This window comes from Neophocaena asiaeorientalis, unplaced genomic scaffold (genome assembly GCF_003031525.2).
Source record: "Neophocaena asiaeorientalis asiaeorientalis breed wild unplaced genomic scaffold, Neophocaena_asiaeorientalis_V1.1 scaffold270, whole genome shotgun sequence".
NCBI lineage: Eukaryota > Metazoa > Chordata > Mammalia > Artiodactyla > Phocoenidae > Neophocaena > Neophocaena asiaeorientalis.
This window is the reverse complement of record NW_020174650.1, coordinates 536181-550638: the sequence shown is the minus strand read 5'-3', so window position 1 is coordinate 550638 and position 14458 is coordinate 536181. Positions and strand designations below refer to the sequence as shown.

The 14458-nt window shown below is 48.5% G+C and overlaps 1 protein-coding gene across 3 annotated transcripts in view; it reads left to right on the top strand.

Moving 5' to 3' along the window:
* CACNA1E (calcium voltage-gated channel subunit alpha1 E) overlaps positions 1 to 14458 on the top strand; it is a 294179-nt gene that overhangs the window by 235418 nt on the left and 44303 nt on the right. For all 3 annotated transcript variants that reach the window (XM_024758847.1, XM_024758846.1, XM_024758845.1), the window contains 5 exons: positions 77 to 206; positions 890 to 949; positions 1719 to 1825; positions 11510 to 11521; positions 13170 to 13266. In XM_024758847.1, the coding sequence (XP_024614615.1) occupies positions 77 to 206; positions 890 to 949; positions 1719 to 1825; positions 11510 to 11521; positions 13170 to 13266 (406 nt within the window). The remainder of the gene's footprint in view (positions 1 to 76; positions 207 to 889; positions 950 to 1718; positions 1826 to 11509; positions 11522 to 13169; positions 13267 to 14458) is intronic.

The window sequence follows — 14458 nt, the reverse complement described above, 5'->3', positions numbered from 1 at the left end:
GCATGGGGGTGGGGAGGAAAGATGGGAACGGGGGGGAAGGGGGGCCGGCTCAGCGGGCTCATCCGCCGCCCCACAGCATCCGCAGGGCCTGCCACTACATCGTGAACCTGCGCTACTTCGAGATGTGCATCCTCCTGGTGATCGCAGCCAGCAGCATCGCCCTGGCGGCCGAGGACCCCGTCTTGACCAACTCGGAGCGCAACAAAGTAGGTGCGCGGGGGCTGACTGCCAGCCCCCGTAGTACCCTGGTACCGCCTCATCGCAGCCCCTCCCCTCCCGACATTAGAGATGAGCTAAGGAAGGTTCCTGGAGAATGAGAGAGGCTTGAGAGATTGCCTGGTCCCAGTCCTCAGGGCAAAGCGTGAACCGCTTCAAGGCCGGTCCCCACCCGCAACCCTAACCCTAACCACACTGCTTACCTTTATGTTCAGCAGTGGGCCTTACACCCAGAGCCAGCCATGGCCCTGAAAGGGGGTCTGCAGTCACCCATGGGTTGGATGTGGGGTCTGACCTAGGGGCACGGGTGATGTGGGTGACATCAGGGAGCTGAGGCACCTCCTGGAGGGCCAGGGTGGATGTCAGGAGGGGTCAAGGGGATGGGGAGGATTGGAACGGACAAGGATCCCAGGGAGCGAGAGACCTGGGGGGCAGTTCGGACCCAAGACATTAAGTTCTGACCACAGGGGAGGGAAGGGCCAAGGACTGGCCAGCGGGTCATGGGGCCCCAGCAGTATCCACGGCTCCTCTCTTCCCTGCGTCTGATTAACAGTTACAACTCCGAGCTTCTGTTCCAAGGTAGAAGTGAGCGGGGCTTGGGGTGGGCGTGCAGGAGAGCCTGTGTTTGAGGGGTGTGTGTAGCCTGGTGGTCTCTACCTTATGTGTCTTACAGGTGCTGAGGTATTTTGACTATGTTTTCACTGGCGTCTTCACCTTTGAGATGGTTATAAAGGTAAGAACCTCTAGAGCAAACCTGGGCTCTGGGGCTTGGATGGGCCACCTGTGTGCCTCTCTAGTGTGGTGCCCTTCCCCAGGACTGTCACCTCCTGATCAATGTCAGAATCTCAGCGGCGCCTCTGCTGACCCCTCCTCCAGCCTCACATCCCAGTGAGGTCTGTCGTGGCAGGACGTGACGGTGGGGATCTGTTTAGACTGGTGCAGACCCGTGGGCATGGCCCGGGGAGAAGGTGGGCCCCCTCTCAGGCAGGCAGGAGAGGTGCTCCAGGCGTGGGGACTGTTCTCACCTCCCCAACACGCTTCCTGGGTTTGAGCCTGGGTACCTGCCAAGGCAGGGGGTTAGGTAGAGATGTCTTCCTGGCCTCATTTAGTCCCAACCGTACTCACTGCCCTCCACTCTCTTCCCTGCCACCATAACACCCCACGTTACCAGCTTATTCCCAGTCTCACCCATCTGAGATTTTTCTCGTCAGTGCGTATGTGGCGATGCCTGGGGCTCTGAGCCACTAACGTAAGGAGGGATGTGGCGGCTTTCGAGGAGCCAGGGAGTCTAAGTGAACCCTGGTGGCTATGAGAAGGGCCTTGGGCCTCACAGTTAGGTGGACAGAGCCTGCGGGACCTGTCCTGCTTCTTGGGTCCCCGTGTGGGTTGCTTTTTAGAGGCAGTGGCAGTGGGGACATTGCCATGGGGAGCCCAGAGCTCAGGGCACGTATGACCGGCACCTCCTGGGCTCATTGGTGGCTGTTCATATCCTCCTCCTGCAGATGATAGACCAGGGCTTGATCCTGCAGGATGGGTCCTACTTCCGAGACCTGTGGAACATCCTCGACTTTGTGGTAGTGGTTGGTGCATTGGTGGCCTTTGCTCTGGCGTAAGTAACTCTTTTTTTCTCGTTCAATTCCCTTCCCTCCTTCCTTCCCGAGACGGCTGATTTGAGGGCTTCTCCAGGGCCAATTCACTCAGTGGTGCCCATGAACGCTGCCCTGGGAGTCTGCTTCCCAGTTACCCCTCGACAGGGCTCCTGAGGGCCTTACAGCCTCATCTCCCACGCCCTGAGTCGTGGGACTGGTGAAGGAGGAGCAGAGCGAGTCTCTAGGGAGAAGCCAAAGGCCTTGGCATTCCTCCCTTCGAGATGAGTGAGCCTGGGCAGGCACTCACCTGTGTGTCCCCATGGGCTCAGCGTGGGACCCAGGGACAGCCGAGGTACCCCTTCATTTCTTGATTCGGTCAAACAAAGGATCAGCTTGAAAGAAAAATGCAGCGGGTAGAGCAGAGTTGGGGAATCACAGAGTCCTGGGTGTGGGGAGATTCTCTGCTTATAAGCAGAAGTACCCCAGAGCTATCCCAAGGACATAAGAAGCATGTTAATATGATGAACTCCAGAAGGAAAGACTTTCCCAACTTTCCTTGGTAACACACTTAGGAAAACAGTCTTAAACCATTCAGGTGATTAACCATGTTCATGACATTAGGGGATTTTTTTTTTTTTTTTTCTGAACACTGATCCAGGGAAGGGCTTTCCTAGCCCTCCAGGGTGTAGCTAGGAAGTAGACATATTGTCCGAGCGTTTTCCCTAAGCTAGTGGGTAGAGGGCCCCAGAAGATGAATGACAGCCTTCTGGGCTCTGTCCGTACCTTGTTCCACTGTTGGAGCAGCTTCACCCTTTGCTGGATGGCACAATAGAATGCCCTCCAGCCTTCTGAGTACAAGAGAAAGCCAAGTCTTCTAGGCAAGACGAGCTACACTGTGTGATGGGGCACGAGGAAAGCGTTTGGGAGCTTCTGTCATGGATGACAGCTACAAAAGGGAAGGAGCAAAACACCTCCGTAGGCTTGACCTTCCCAGACCCAAGTGGTCAAATAGGGATCATCTGTCCCACCTTCTCCCCAGACACTGTCAGCTTCCGTCCCTATCCATCTGGCAGAGAAAGAAATGGGGTAAGAGTTAAGAAGGAATGTTCCTCAGGTGGCCAGGAGTGGGAGGAGAGATGAAAGGTCCCCAGCTGTGCTAAGAACTTGAGACCTCCCAGAACCTGGAAGTAGACTGTGTCCATTGCTGCCCCAGCTATGGGGGACCCTGCAAAGGAGAACCAGGCTGCATGTGACTTGTGACCCTGAGCTGGCAGTCAGGACAATTCCAGTGTCCTTTGTCCTTAAGTGCACCAGTGTGTTTACCCCGTTAGAGTCACGTGGAGTCACCTGTGCCCCTCACAAGGCAACCTCCTATCAGACGTTTCTGAACCACTGTTCCCAAGGAGATTTCACAGAAGTATGGCATTTTTCCAAGCATCTGGTCCCTGTGTGGACTCTCATAGCAAGATAAAAATAAAGGCAACTCTGGCTCTAATAAGGGGACTCCCAGCTCTTCTTCCTCCTCCTTCAAGGAGAGAAGCACCAAAGTCTGCCTTCCTCCTAAGGAGGTCCACCTTTTCGTGTTAGAGATAAATCTTACCCCTGAGTTTTTAAAGTCAGGTTCCCTTTTCATTTTACCAACTCATTTGTGTACCTTGTTCACCATATTGTTCTTCTCCCTTACTTTGATCTCAGTAAAATACGTTGTCTCTCTTTGAAGAAATAAAGGACAGGGAGAGAGAGGAGCATATAGGAAAGGAGCCACGTCCTCTTGAGGAAGAACGGAGTTCATCGGGGTCACAGGGCAGAGTGGGAGGAAGGGGGTGGGCTGTGGAGTCAGGAAGGCCCAGCTCCTCCACTTACCAGTTTCATGGCCTGGAGCAACATAGCAAAGTATTAACCCTCTTAACCGCCGTTTCTCATCTCTGACATGGAGACAAAATACTGTGTGTCAAGGGCTTAGCCCAGAGCCTTACCGAGTGTGAGCGACCAGTAAGCGTGAATTCCCTTCCTTATGCTTCCATTCTCCATCACGTCATGAAGTCCGAATATGGAGTAAAATGTGTGTTGAGACATAACGTACACAAAAGTTGAACACAGGCTGGTTTCCAAGACTTGGTTGTTGTGCATGCACACCTGGCCTGTGTTGGTGCCAGTGGGAAGGAGGTGTGTGTTAAAGGAAGCCTCTGCACGCCTGCCACATGTCCACAGTCCAGCTGTGTCTCCTCAGATCCAGAGCAGTGATGACGGGCTAGAGGGTTGTCATCTGTCTTGTTCTTTCTTTGTGCCCTTTGAAACGTGGCAGTGGTAGCTTTGGTGTTTGTGGCGGGGGAAGGCTTAACAGCCCCGGAGCCGAAGCCTCTCTGTTGGTCCTCAGACCAGGTACAGTGCAGGGTAATCCCCTGGTTCTGGGGTCCACGTGTATTGTGATGGATTGAGCGTTATCATCCATTGCTTGCTTTCTTGTTTGTTTTTTGCGGAACGCGGGCCTCTCACTGTTGTGGCCTCTCCCGTCATGGAGCACAGGCTCCGGACGCGCAGACTCAGTGGCCATGGTTCACGGGCCCAGCCGCTCCGCGGCATGTGGGATCTTCCCGGACCGGGGCATGAACCCGCGTCCCCTGCATCGGCAGGTGGGCCTCTCAACCACTGCGCCACCAGGGAAGCCCCATTGCTTGCTTTTAGTGATTTCACTTCTCGAACTTTTTATTCATTTCTCTCCAAAATGTAAATGGTACTTGCTCATCCTTCTCCATGCACACTCTCTCTTTTGTTAGCATCCTTCTAAGCTTGCCATGCACATTTCCTCTCCCCTTTCTCCTGCTTATGGGACAGGCTCACGCCCCCCTCCTCTGGCCTTCGTCACGTTTGCTGAGGTCCAGGTAATGCTTTCTCTTGCTCGTATGCTCATGCTTTCTAACTCTGTTCTCCCCCTTTCCTCATTAAGGACACAGAGAATTCAGCTCTCCCATCACTTTGGTAGGGTTAGCCAGGGTTTCCCCTGACAGCAAAGCAAGGGCCTGACCTGAAATGGGTTGACATCGGAATAAGGCCTACGTCCCCCTGTGGGGCTGTGGTCAGGGGCTCAGGCCAAGAGAGCCACGTGTGAGTTTTTCTGTAGGCCTGTCAAGGACCTCCCTCCCTGTGGATACAACTTTCATTGTCATATCCCATATTTTTGCCCCTAAGAATGTCCACCATTCACATAACCTTACTCCTGCTCTCTCTCTCTCTCTCTCTCCTTGAAATTGAACCTTGTTTTACTGAGGCTTCTGCAAAGGTTATTGCTCAATTTGAGCAGAACTGATGGTGATTGTCATGGTAATACCTTTCCGTGGCTCCTCAGAAATCAGAAGTGACTTGGTATCTCTTCCACCACTGGCGGCCAGAGCCTTCTGAGGACCCAGCCCAAGTCCCAGGAGCAACACCCCAACCAAGGGGAGAAAATGGCCTCTAGCTGAATTCTCAGAGAAAGCTGAGCCCTTCTACTGCAGTGGTCTGCCCCTGCCATCATGTATATTTTCTAGGAGCATGTATGTTGTTTTGTATTGGCTGGAAGGGGATCTCTCTTCTTTATAGCTGCATATGTGACGTGAAGGGATTCTTTATAATGTAAACTCGACAGATTCCATGTGGGCACTGTATTGACTTTTGAGGAGGAGGGGAAGGGGGTTTATTTTCTGAGTGTGGGCGTAGCAAGGGATAAGAAAATAAATGGAGAGATACCTGTATCGCACCCTTCCTGTTCTGCCGGGTCCACTTTTACATTATAAAGCATTTATAAGAACACTCAGGTCTCCCTCCATAAGCCCACTACCTGTATAGAGGGGGCAAAGTTTTGACAGAGGTTGGCTACAGCTCTCCCTCATCCCACTGCCCTCACAGCACCCTGCTTTCTGGGCCACGTGGGGACACGGAGTGTTTGCCAGCTATAAATATCCTGACTGTGCCTTTTCCTCTCTGTGGTTTCAAGAGAAGTCTGGCGAGCGACTGGGCCTGTGAAACCTTTCTCTTTTATCTTTTTCTATTTGAAAAAGAGGGATTCTTCTGTTTGATAATTATTGTCCACTGAAAGACCAGAAACTGCTTTTCCCACTTTTCTCACACCCTGTTGCCATCACTTCTGCTTCCCGGTCTGCTGGGTGGGAAAGCAGGGATGGTTCCAGCCTTGGCATTTCTGGGTATCTGCACATTGGACACACCCCCTCACTTTGGGGCACCCCCCAGAGTCGGCTGCTTTGTAAGGGGGTCATGTGTCCACTGTGCAGGTTGAGTACATAAACCTTATGGGATCCTGCCCATTGATGGCGATGCTGTCTGGCCCTCAGGCTTCCCGTCTTCCGTGTTTAGTGATGGGCTTCTGGCAGGCGGGTGGGCGGGGCCAGGCCAGCACCTCAGTAGGGACCGCAGGGGAGGCTGGGAAGGGTGTGATCCTGCACTCCAGCCCAGGCCCCTCCCTCCTCTTCATTCCTATTGCTCTACAACATGTTACTTGACCAGCTCAAGTCAAGCACCAGGTGAGCTGTCCTGGGTCGGATTCTAAATAGTAAATTCGCAGCTTTTGATGGCTTCTCAACACAAACAGTTGAAAAGAAAAATAACTAGCAATTCAGCTCCCACCTCCTCCCCAGCATGGCTGTGTACATCAGTCAGAGTCATGCAGGCTCTCAGGCAGCTGACACCAAAGCTTCCCGTTACCATTTTCCATCATAGCAGGGCACGAGGTAAGGTCAGGGCTCCCTGGCACGCAGGGGATCTGGATCACAGCCGCACTTGGCCTTTCATTATTCAGTCCTTAGCCAGAAAAGAAAAACGTGAGTCAATCGCCTCTTGATGCCAGAAGGAACCGGAATTCCCACGTTAGCTTTTAGTACATTCTTTTCATTGAAGTATGTCACTTTCCTGACACTTGACACTCTGCCCTAGTCTCTAAGATGGATAAGGTCTTTTGAACGCATTCAGAACCAGCCACAGCAGCAGAGCTGGTTCTGAATTCATTCAACGAAATACACAAGCACAGACAATTTTAGACTTGGAAATGGTACTCTGGTTCTGGTTTTGCATTTGAGGCTTTGTGTTTGTGAAGGTGGGAGTGTGCATACATGAGAAAGGAGTGACTACTGAGAACTGAAATGCTGGTACCTGCTCACACTCAGTGGAGCTTGGTAATAATGGAACTGATACTTCACCTTACACCTGCCTGACCCTTTCTCCTGTCCTTTGCTGTCTGCCTGTGTCTGAGGCAGTCCCCTCAAACCTCAAGTTTTGCCTTGGGGCTTCTTTCTTGACAGCCCCCATTCTTTTAAAAGTGAGAGGGGTGTCTCCCACAGGAAGCTGTGACTACTCATTAATCTTGTAGGGGGAAAAAGTGTTGACAAAGTCCTACTCCATTCAAAGAAGACCCATTTACCACTGAACCAGACAGTTCATCCAGTTCCCCTGCTCTGTGGAAGAGAATGAAGGATTAAAATTAAATTTAGCCATCAGGTAGCCCGTTAACTGTGGATTTAGGATGCCAGCTGAGCTGGAATTAGAAATTTCCAGCTGTGAGCAGATAGAAGGATGTCATTGCTTGAGACTCCAGCCTTAAGAGTCACCTCAAGAGTGACTTTATCTGACTTTGGACCCCAGCAGGGACACTGAAGATGATTAATGCCCATGGACTCTTGGGATGCCCACTGCTGTATTTTACACCCTAGCTGCCTTGCAAACAGGGTTTGGGAGGGAAAAAGGAAGGTCGTAGTGGCAGCCACACGAAGGAAGTGTCTGAAAGAAAGACAGAAGTTCCCAGTCTACCTGTTCTTGTCTTTAAGCCCCAGCATGCGTGTTTTTTTTTTTTAACATGTTTATTGGAGTATAATTGCTTTACAATGGTGTGTTAGTTTCTGCTTCAAAACAAAGTGAATCAGTTAGACATGTACATATGTTCCCACATCTCTTCCCTCTTGCGTCTCCCTCCCTCCCACCCTCCCTATCCCACCGCTCTAGGTGGTCACAAAGCACCGAGCTGATCTCCCTGTGCTATGTGGCTGCTTACCACTAGCTATCTATTTTACGTTTCATAGTGTATATAAGTCCATGGCACTCTCTCACTTTGTCCCAGTTTACCCTTCCTTCTCCCCAATATCCTCAAGTCCATTCTCTAGTAGGTCTGTGTCTTTATTCCTGTCCTGCCCCTACGTTCTTCAGAACCATTTTTTTTTTTTTAGATTCCATATATATGTGTTAGCGTATGGTGTTTATTTTTCTCTTTCTGACTCGCTTCACTCTGTATGACAGTCTCTAGGTCCATCCACCTCACTACAAGTAACTCAATTTCGTTTCTTTTTATGGCTGAGTAATATTCTTTTTTGTTCTAGTTCTGTGAAAAATGCCAGTGGTAGTTTGATAGGGATTGTATTGAATCTGTAGATTGCTTTGGGTAGTATAGTCATTTTCAAAATGTTGATTCTTCCAATCCAAGAACATGGCATATCTCTCCATCTGCTTGTATCTTCTTTAATTTCTTTCATCAGTGTCTTATAGTTTTCTGCAGACAGGTCTTTTGTCTCCTTAGGTAGGTTTATTCCTAGGTATTTTATTCTTTTTGTTGCAGTGGTAAATGGGAGTTTTTCCTTAATTTCTCTTTCAGATGTTTCATCATTAGTGTATAGGAATGCCAGAGATTTCTGTGCATTAATTTTGTATCCTGCTACTTTACCTAATTCATTGATTAGCTCCAGTAGTTTTCTGGTAGCATCTTTAGGATTCTCTATGAGTAATATCATGTCATCTGCAAACAGTGACAGCTTTACTTCTTCTTTTCCGATTTGGATTCCTTTTATTTCTTTTTCTTCTCTGATTGCTGTGGCTAAAACTTCTAGAGTCAATTTTAAACCTGATAAAATTTCACCAATTAGCCAGGCAGTGTAAAAAAATTCTGCTTATACAATTACTAGCAAAGCATAGCTAAGTGTTATCAAATGATTATATTTAAATAATCTGTAAGAAGCTCATGAATTTTTTCTTAAACAATATGCTGCAGTTGATGTATTTGAAGAGTCTGTTCTCCTGGTTTGATAAAACCTCTCCCTTGCCATCTTGTTGACTTGGATAATGGCTTAAATGACTCTTGTATGCAGGGATTTGGGAGAGGTAGTTTAGCCTAGCCCATGTGTAAATTTATGCTGTATTTTAATTAATGGGGACTACGTTGTTGATGCTTTTCCTGACCCTGTGGCTTTGTTAGCCAGTATTCCTTTCATTTCAAATGACAATTTTCAAGTTCGTACTGAATGTATGTTAACAAAACTGAGAACCCAAGCATGCTTTTTTGCAGCCACTCAAAATCCTAGCTTTTCAGTAGCTCTTCTGCAGACCTGTTTGAAAGATGTGCAGAGCAATGACTAATCTTTATTTTACTTTTGGCCTGTGTCTCATTACTATCCTTGGCTCAACTCTGTAGGAGTCAGAATGGGACTAATAGCCCAGTACTTTGGCAACCACAGTCAGCTGTTAAGATCAGAGTGTACCATCGAAGCATTCCACTTCCCAAACCAAGGGACACACACACACACACACACACACACACACACACACGTCGTCAGAGATCCCCTTTGTTCTATAGCGTGACATTTTACTAGGATCCTGGGACAAAATTAATTGTAGAGAGCAAGTTCTGTCCTTTATCTGGGTGTGTATGAGGAGAAAAAATTATTGAACTTTCCTTCAATACGATGGGCATCTGTGAGTATGAACCCATTTAGAGTCTACTGGATATAAAGGTCTTGGTGTTAAGGACCTGGGCTAATGGAAGGTGAAAGCCTGGACCACTTTGTTCTCTCATTTCAAGGATTTGGAAGATTCTCCCTGAGCTTTTGCTAAAGATGAATGTAGCCTGGAGAAAAGATGGTGACCTATTTAGTTATTCTGGCAAAATTTTCAGTCAAATGATTCCATCTTTCCCAAGCATTTAGCTTGCAATTATACCTTCATTTGTTTGCTTGTTTATTTAAGGCCTGTCTTCCCTCCTAGATTAGGAAGGGACCTCATTTGTTTTGTTCACAACCGTGTAGTCAGTACTTAGAATAGTGCCAGACATTTATTAAGGACTCCATCAGTGCTGTTATATGAATGGATAAAGGTATGTTTGGCTGACCTACCACGTGCCCAGTCTCATGCATGAGAAGACACTGTTATAACTCAGGGGAAGATATTTCCTCTGCCTTCTGAGCATTTGGAGATTATCACATGACGGATTTAAGGTTTATAAGGCCTTGGGTTTAATTCTCAAACCACCATTCATTTGGCATTTACAGTGAAAATTAATATAATTTTGAATGTGGGATCATTCACTGAATAAAATGGTCATTGGAAATCTTTGCTTGTGGTATATGGTGGTGTAACATAGGTTTGTGGTAAGTAAAAAAAAATTAAAAGAAAGGAAAAAAAAGTACCCTTCACAGCCAACTGTCAACCAAGAAGCAAAGGCTGAATTTTAAGCACTTCTTCATAGCAGCTGGCTGTTCACCCGTGGCACTGGGGCTCACTTACTGAGATCTTATGCAAGGCACACGTTCCATGGGCTGCAGTTTTGTTTGCAGTTAAGTGGATTTCAAGGATCTGTTCCAGCTCTAGAATTTGGTGAGCTGTTTGACAGAGCCTAGAACCAAAAACTTGCTGGCGCAGAAGCTTAATGGTGCAGAGCAAGAGCTCTGAGCATCATATAGACTTGGGTTCAGATCCCAGCTTGCCCTGCCACTGCTGGGCACTCAACCTCTCGGCATCTTATCTGTGAAATGGAGATAATAATACCTTTGTCCGAAAGTTATTAGGACATCCCAATAAAGAGTTGCACTAAAAGTGCTTAACAGAGTCTGGCCAAGAATAGATATTCAGAAAGTTAGCTTTTATTAGTTCTATCTCAAATGTTTCATGTTTATGCTCTCCATCTTTATTTTTGTCATTTTTAAGCCTCACCAATAGAACTGGGATGATTTGTCTGCAAGCTACACGGTAAATAGCTCACAACGGACAGGTGGTCATTTAATTTATCAAAAGGCATCCCTTTATGTGACATCAGGACCTTGATAGACAATGCCTTCCCCCGTATTTCAAGGTGGTTTTATAGTATGGCCCATCTGTGCTTTTGAGAGATGTCAGAGTAGCCCTCTCCTGGACATTGTGTCTCCCTCTTCAGATGAACTCCTTCATAAGCATAAGTATGCCACTATCTCTTGAAACTTCTTTTCCAAGACATAGTTTCTGGCCCAGATCAGGCATTTTTCCTCTAGCCTGGCTTCTTATAAATTCACTGGAAACAGAAGGAGTTTGTCTGAAGGCTACTAAGGAAGTGGAAGTGAAAGACTACATTTAGAAAACTCCAATTCAGCGAGGCTCCATGGAATAAAGTACACATGGGGGATGCCATATAGTTCGAGGCAGCGTCCCTAACGCTTGCAGAGGTCCTTTGCCTCTGCAGGGTGGAGAGGTGGGTGTGGAGCGATGGTGTGCTGGCTCTTCCTCTCCTTCACAAAGCGTGCGGACTCTGCAAGTGCCAAGGCTGTAAGCGGGATCTCTAGGGTCTGAGCATCTCCAATTTCCCGTTGTCCTAAAGTTCTCTTTTCTCCCTGAATTTACTGACTATCTCCCTTCTCTCCATTACCTCTCCTCCTTTTTTTTTTTTTTTTTTTTTTTTAACTGCTTTCTGCTTGGATCCTCCATAGGAATGCCTTGGGGTAAATATTTTTTTTTCTTCAGTTTTCTTTGAAGTAAAAAAATATGGGGAGTGGGTTGGAGGAGGGAGAAAGTATGGTTGAGAGGGAAGGAACTGGCTCACTAAGAAAGGAGTGGTGAGTTTATGTGAGTGGTGTGTTTTCATTGATATCCAAGAGAATAGAAACTAGGAGTCACCAAGCCTTCTTGGGAAATGATCATTCTTATTGGTTTGGATATGTTTTCGGCCTATATGTTGCCTTTTTAGAAAGGTAGATAGACGAACCTACTAAAGTAAAAGAGTTTATAAAATATACAAAGCCCATGGATGCAAGAGGCCATTGATATCAATGTGATGCTTTTGGGTTATCTGTATTCAGATCTAGAACTGAGTAAAAGCAACTTACAGATCATGGATTGTAACCATTTAAGAGGGTCTCAAAATTCACATTCTAGGCAGTCAGCCTTCCATTAAATGTCTTCCTACCTTACCTTGTATGAAGGAATGGATGGCCTTTGGTCTCCCTATTTGGAGGATGGGTATGGCAGGAAGGACAGGGTGAAAAGCAGGCAGAAGCCTTGTAGTTCCCATCTGATGTTCTAGATGGATCCCATTTCCTCCGATAGTTGGTGTCATGGCGATCTGGGCCAACGTGAGGAAAGAACCAGAACCTGAGCTCACTATTTAGAGTCTCATTTTCTACCATCTGCATGTTTTACAAATTGCAGTTGTTTGACTCGAATGCAAAGATCTCAAGGGATGGGCAGGGTGGAGAGAGAAATGCAGGTTGATTTATTCATTTCCTTCCTAAAAATAGAAAGATGTGTTTTGTCTACTAGGAGCAGACATTTCCGAGAGGCTGAAGAGGGAGGGGTCATCCGCTGTAGGGCAAGGATAAAGGTGGGCGGGGGCTGCAGTTTGGGCCTCCTCCAACTGCAGGCTCTCTGCAGCTTGTGCTAGGTGCAGAGGGCTAGAAATGGGAAGGGACTGCTGGAAGAGCCACTCGCACAGAGATAATCGGGGTGTGAGCCAAAGTCCTGGCTAGAAGCCTGCATGACGTGCTCTCTCTGGAGCCAGCAGCCCAGCCCAGCACGGGTGTCATGCCCCCACCAGCCTTCCTTACCCTGCTCTCCCCTGAACTCATGAACTGTGCAGAGGTGACAAACCTAGAGCTGAAGGAAGGACTAGGTAGAGTCCTCTGATGAGACTTGGCTGTCAACCATGGCTCCCTATTCAATTCAGCACATGCTATTTGAGAGCCTTCTACTGAAAACTCCCTAGGCTAGGTACCATGCCTGTCCACAATGGGCTACGGTCATGTTCCCTAGTCGATTGATCCTCCATTTCCATTTGGTCGGTGTGGTCATCAGCAGCATTGCTCCGGCTGTTAGGGGTAGGAAGTGTTGATTAACGTGTGTGCACGGGGGCCTCTGTGGTGTGCCTGTGTCTTGCCCTTTGTGAGTATGCATGAGTGTGCGTGCATATGAGTGTGTGCACGCTGGGGAGTGATTGGAAATTTTTCCCAGAGAGTGTCATTTGGGGTCTACTCTGACCCAATGTCAGGCCTCTTGCCCACCTCTTTCCCCCTTCTCCCTGTTGTTAACGTACTAGTGTGACTGTCACTTTAACTGTCCCCTGTCCTGTGATTTCCCGGGGCTTCTCCCCTGCAGAAGCAACAAGGGCCGGGACATCAAGACCATCAAGTCCCTGCGGGTACTGCGTGTGCTGAGACCGCTAAAGACCATCAAGCGCCTGCCCAAGCTTAAGGTAACGTTCGCCGGTTTCTTCCCATCAGCTCCCCTTCCTCTAGAGAGAGAGAAGCCTAGGTGGCCTGCTTTTGGAGAATTATTTCTGGGGATATTCTTTTCGCTCTCACAGAGACTGAGATTCTTTTCATCTGCTTGAACTAAGGGTCTGAGTTTCAAAGGAAAATAACCAATATCCTAAAAAATCTATCTCTAAGGACTTTTGCCCTACCCTCTGTGGGAAGTCCTAGGAAGAACCCTGTGTGGCTTTATCCTGGAGCCTCCTGTGTCATTAAGGTGGGTCAGACACCACAATGGAAGGAGCATGAGCCCTGCGTGTTGTGGTCCGCATGCTACGTCAGACCAAGTCAGCTGGGCTGGTTTCTTTCCTCACGATTCTAGAGAAAGAAAGAATCTTCTAGCCCTGACCCTTCATATCTTAGAGGCCAATAACTTGCCCAAGGACACAGAGTCATCTTTGGCACAAGCAGAGAAGAAATGGGGAAGTGAGCTCACACAACTAAGTTCTCCCTGTTGCCAGGACCTGTGTCTTCATAGGTCTATTATCTGGGTTCTCCTGCCCCCTGACCTGCTCACCCACCCTGAGCTCCTTCCCTGAGCCTTCCTGCCCTTAGGTTGCTGGCTTGTGGAACCCGCCTCTCCCACACACTTCCCTTGCTGTTATGGAAGCTGAAGCCTCATGGGAGAAAAGTTTTTCCTTCCTGAATTCCTGTGAATGAGAGCCAGCCACCACCAGGGAGGGAACAAGGGACTCCCCTGCTCCCCAGTTCCTCTTTCCCATTGGGTTTGCATCACCTCTGATATTCCCCACCAGTCCCTCCACCGCCACGCCAGCTGCTTCCCTTTCAGCCCTCTGGCTCTGCAGAGAGGTGTTAAACCAGCCAGGTTGATCAAAGGCTTGAGACCACAGGAAGGTCTTTTTGGAAGACCCCTAACTGGCTGAGACATGGCTTCCTCTCAGAGCCCAGGGCCCTGGCCTCCTGCGTGGATTCCCGAGGAGAGGTACTCATGCTCCAAAGGAAGTGTTCTCACTGCCTGCTCTCCTCCTCCACTGCCCTGCCTTCCCTCCTGGATCAGGCACCTCCCACGGTATCAGGAAGTCTTTCACACGCTGTTCATTATAACCCTCCACCTGGTGACGGGCCCCAGCACAGGGCCTGGCCGGGGTCAGTGCCTGTGAACATTCATTCCTT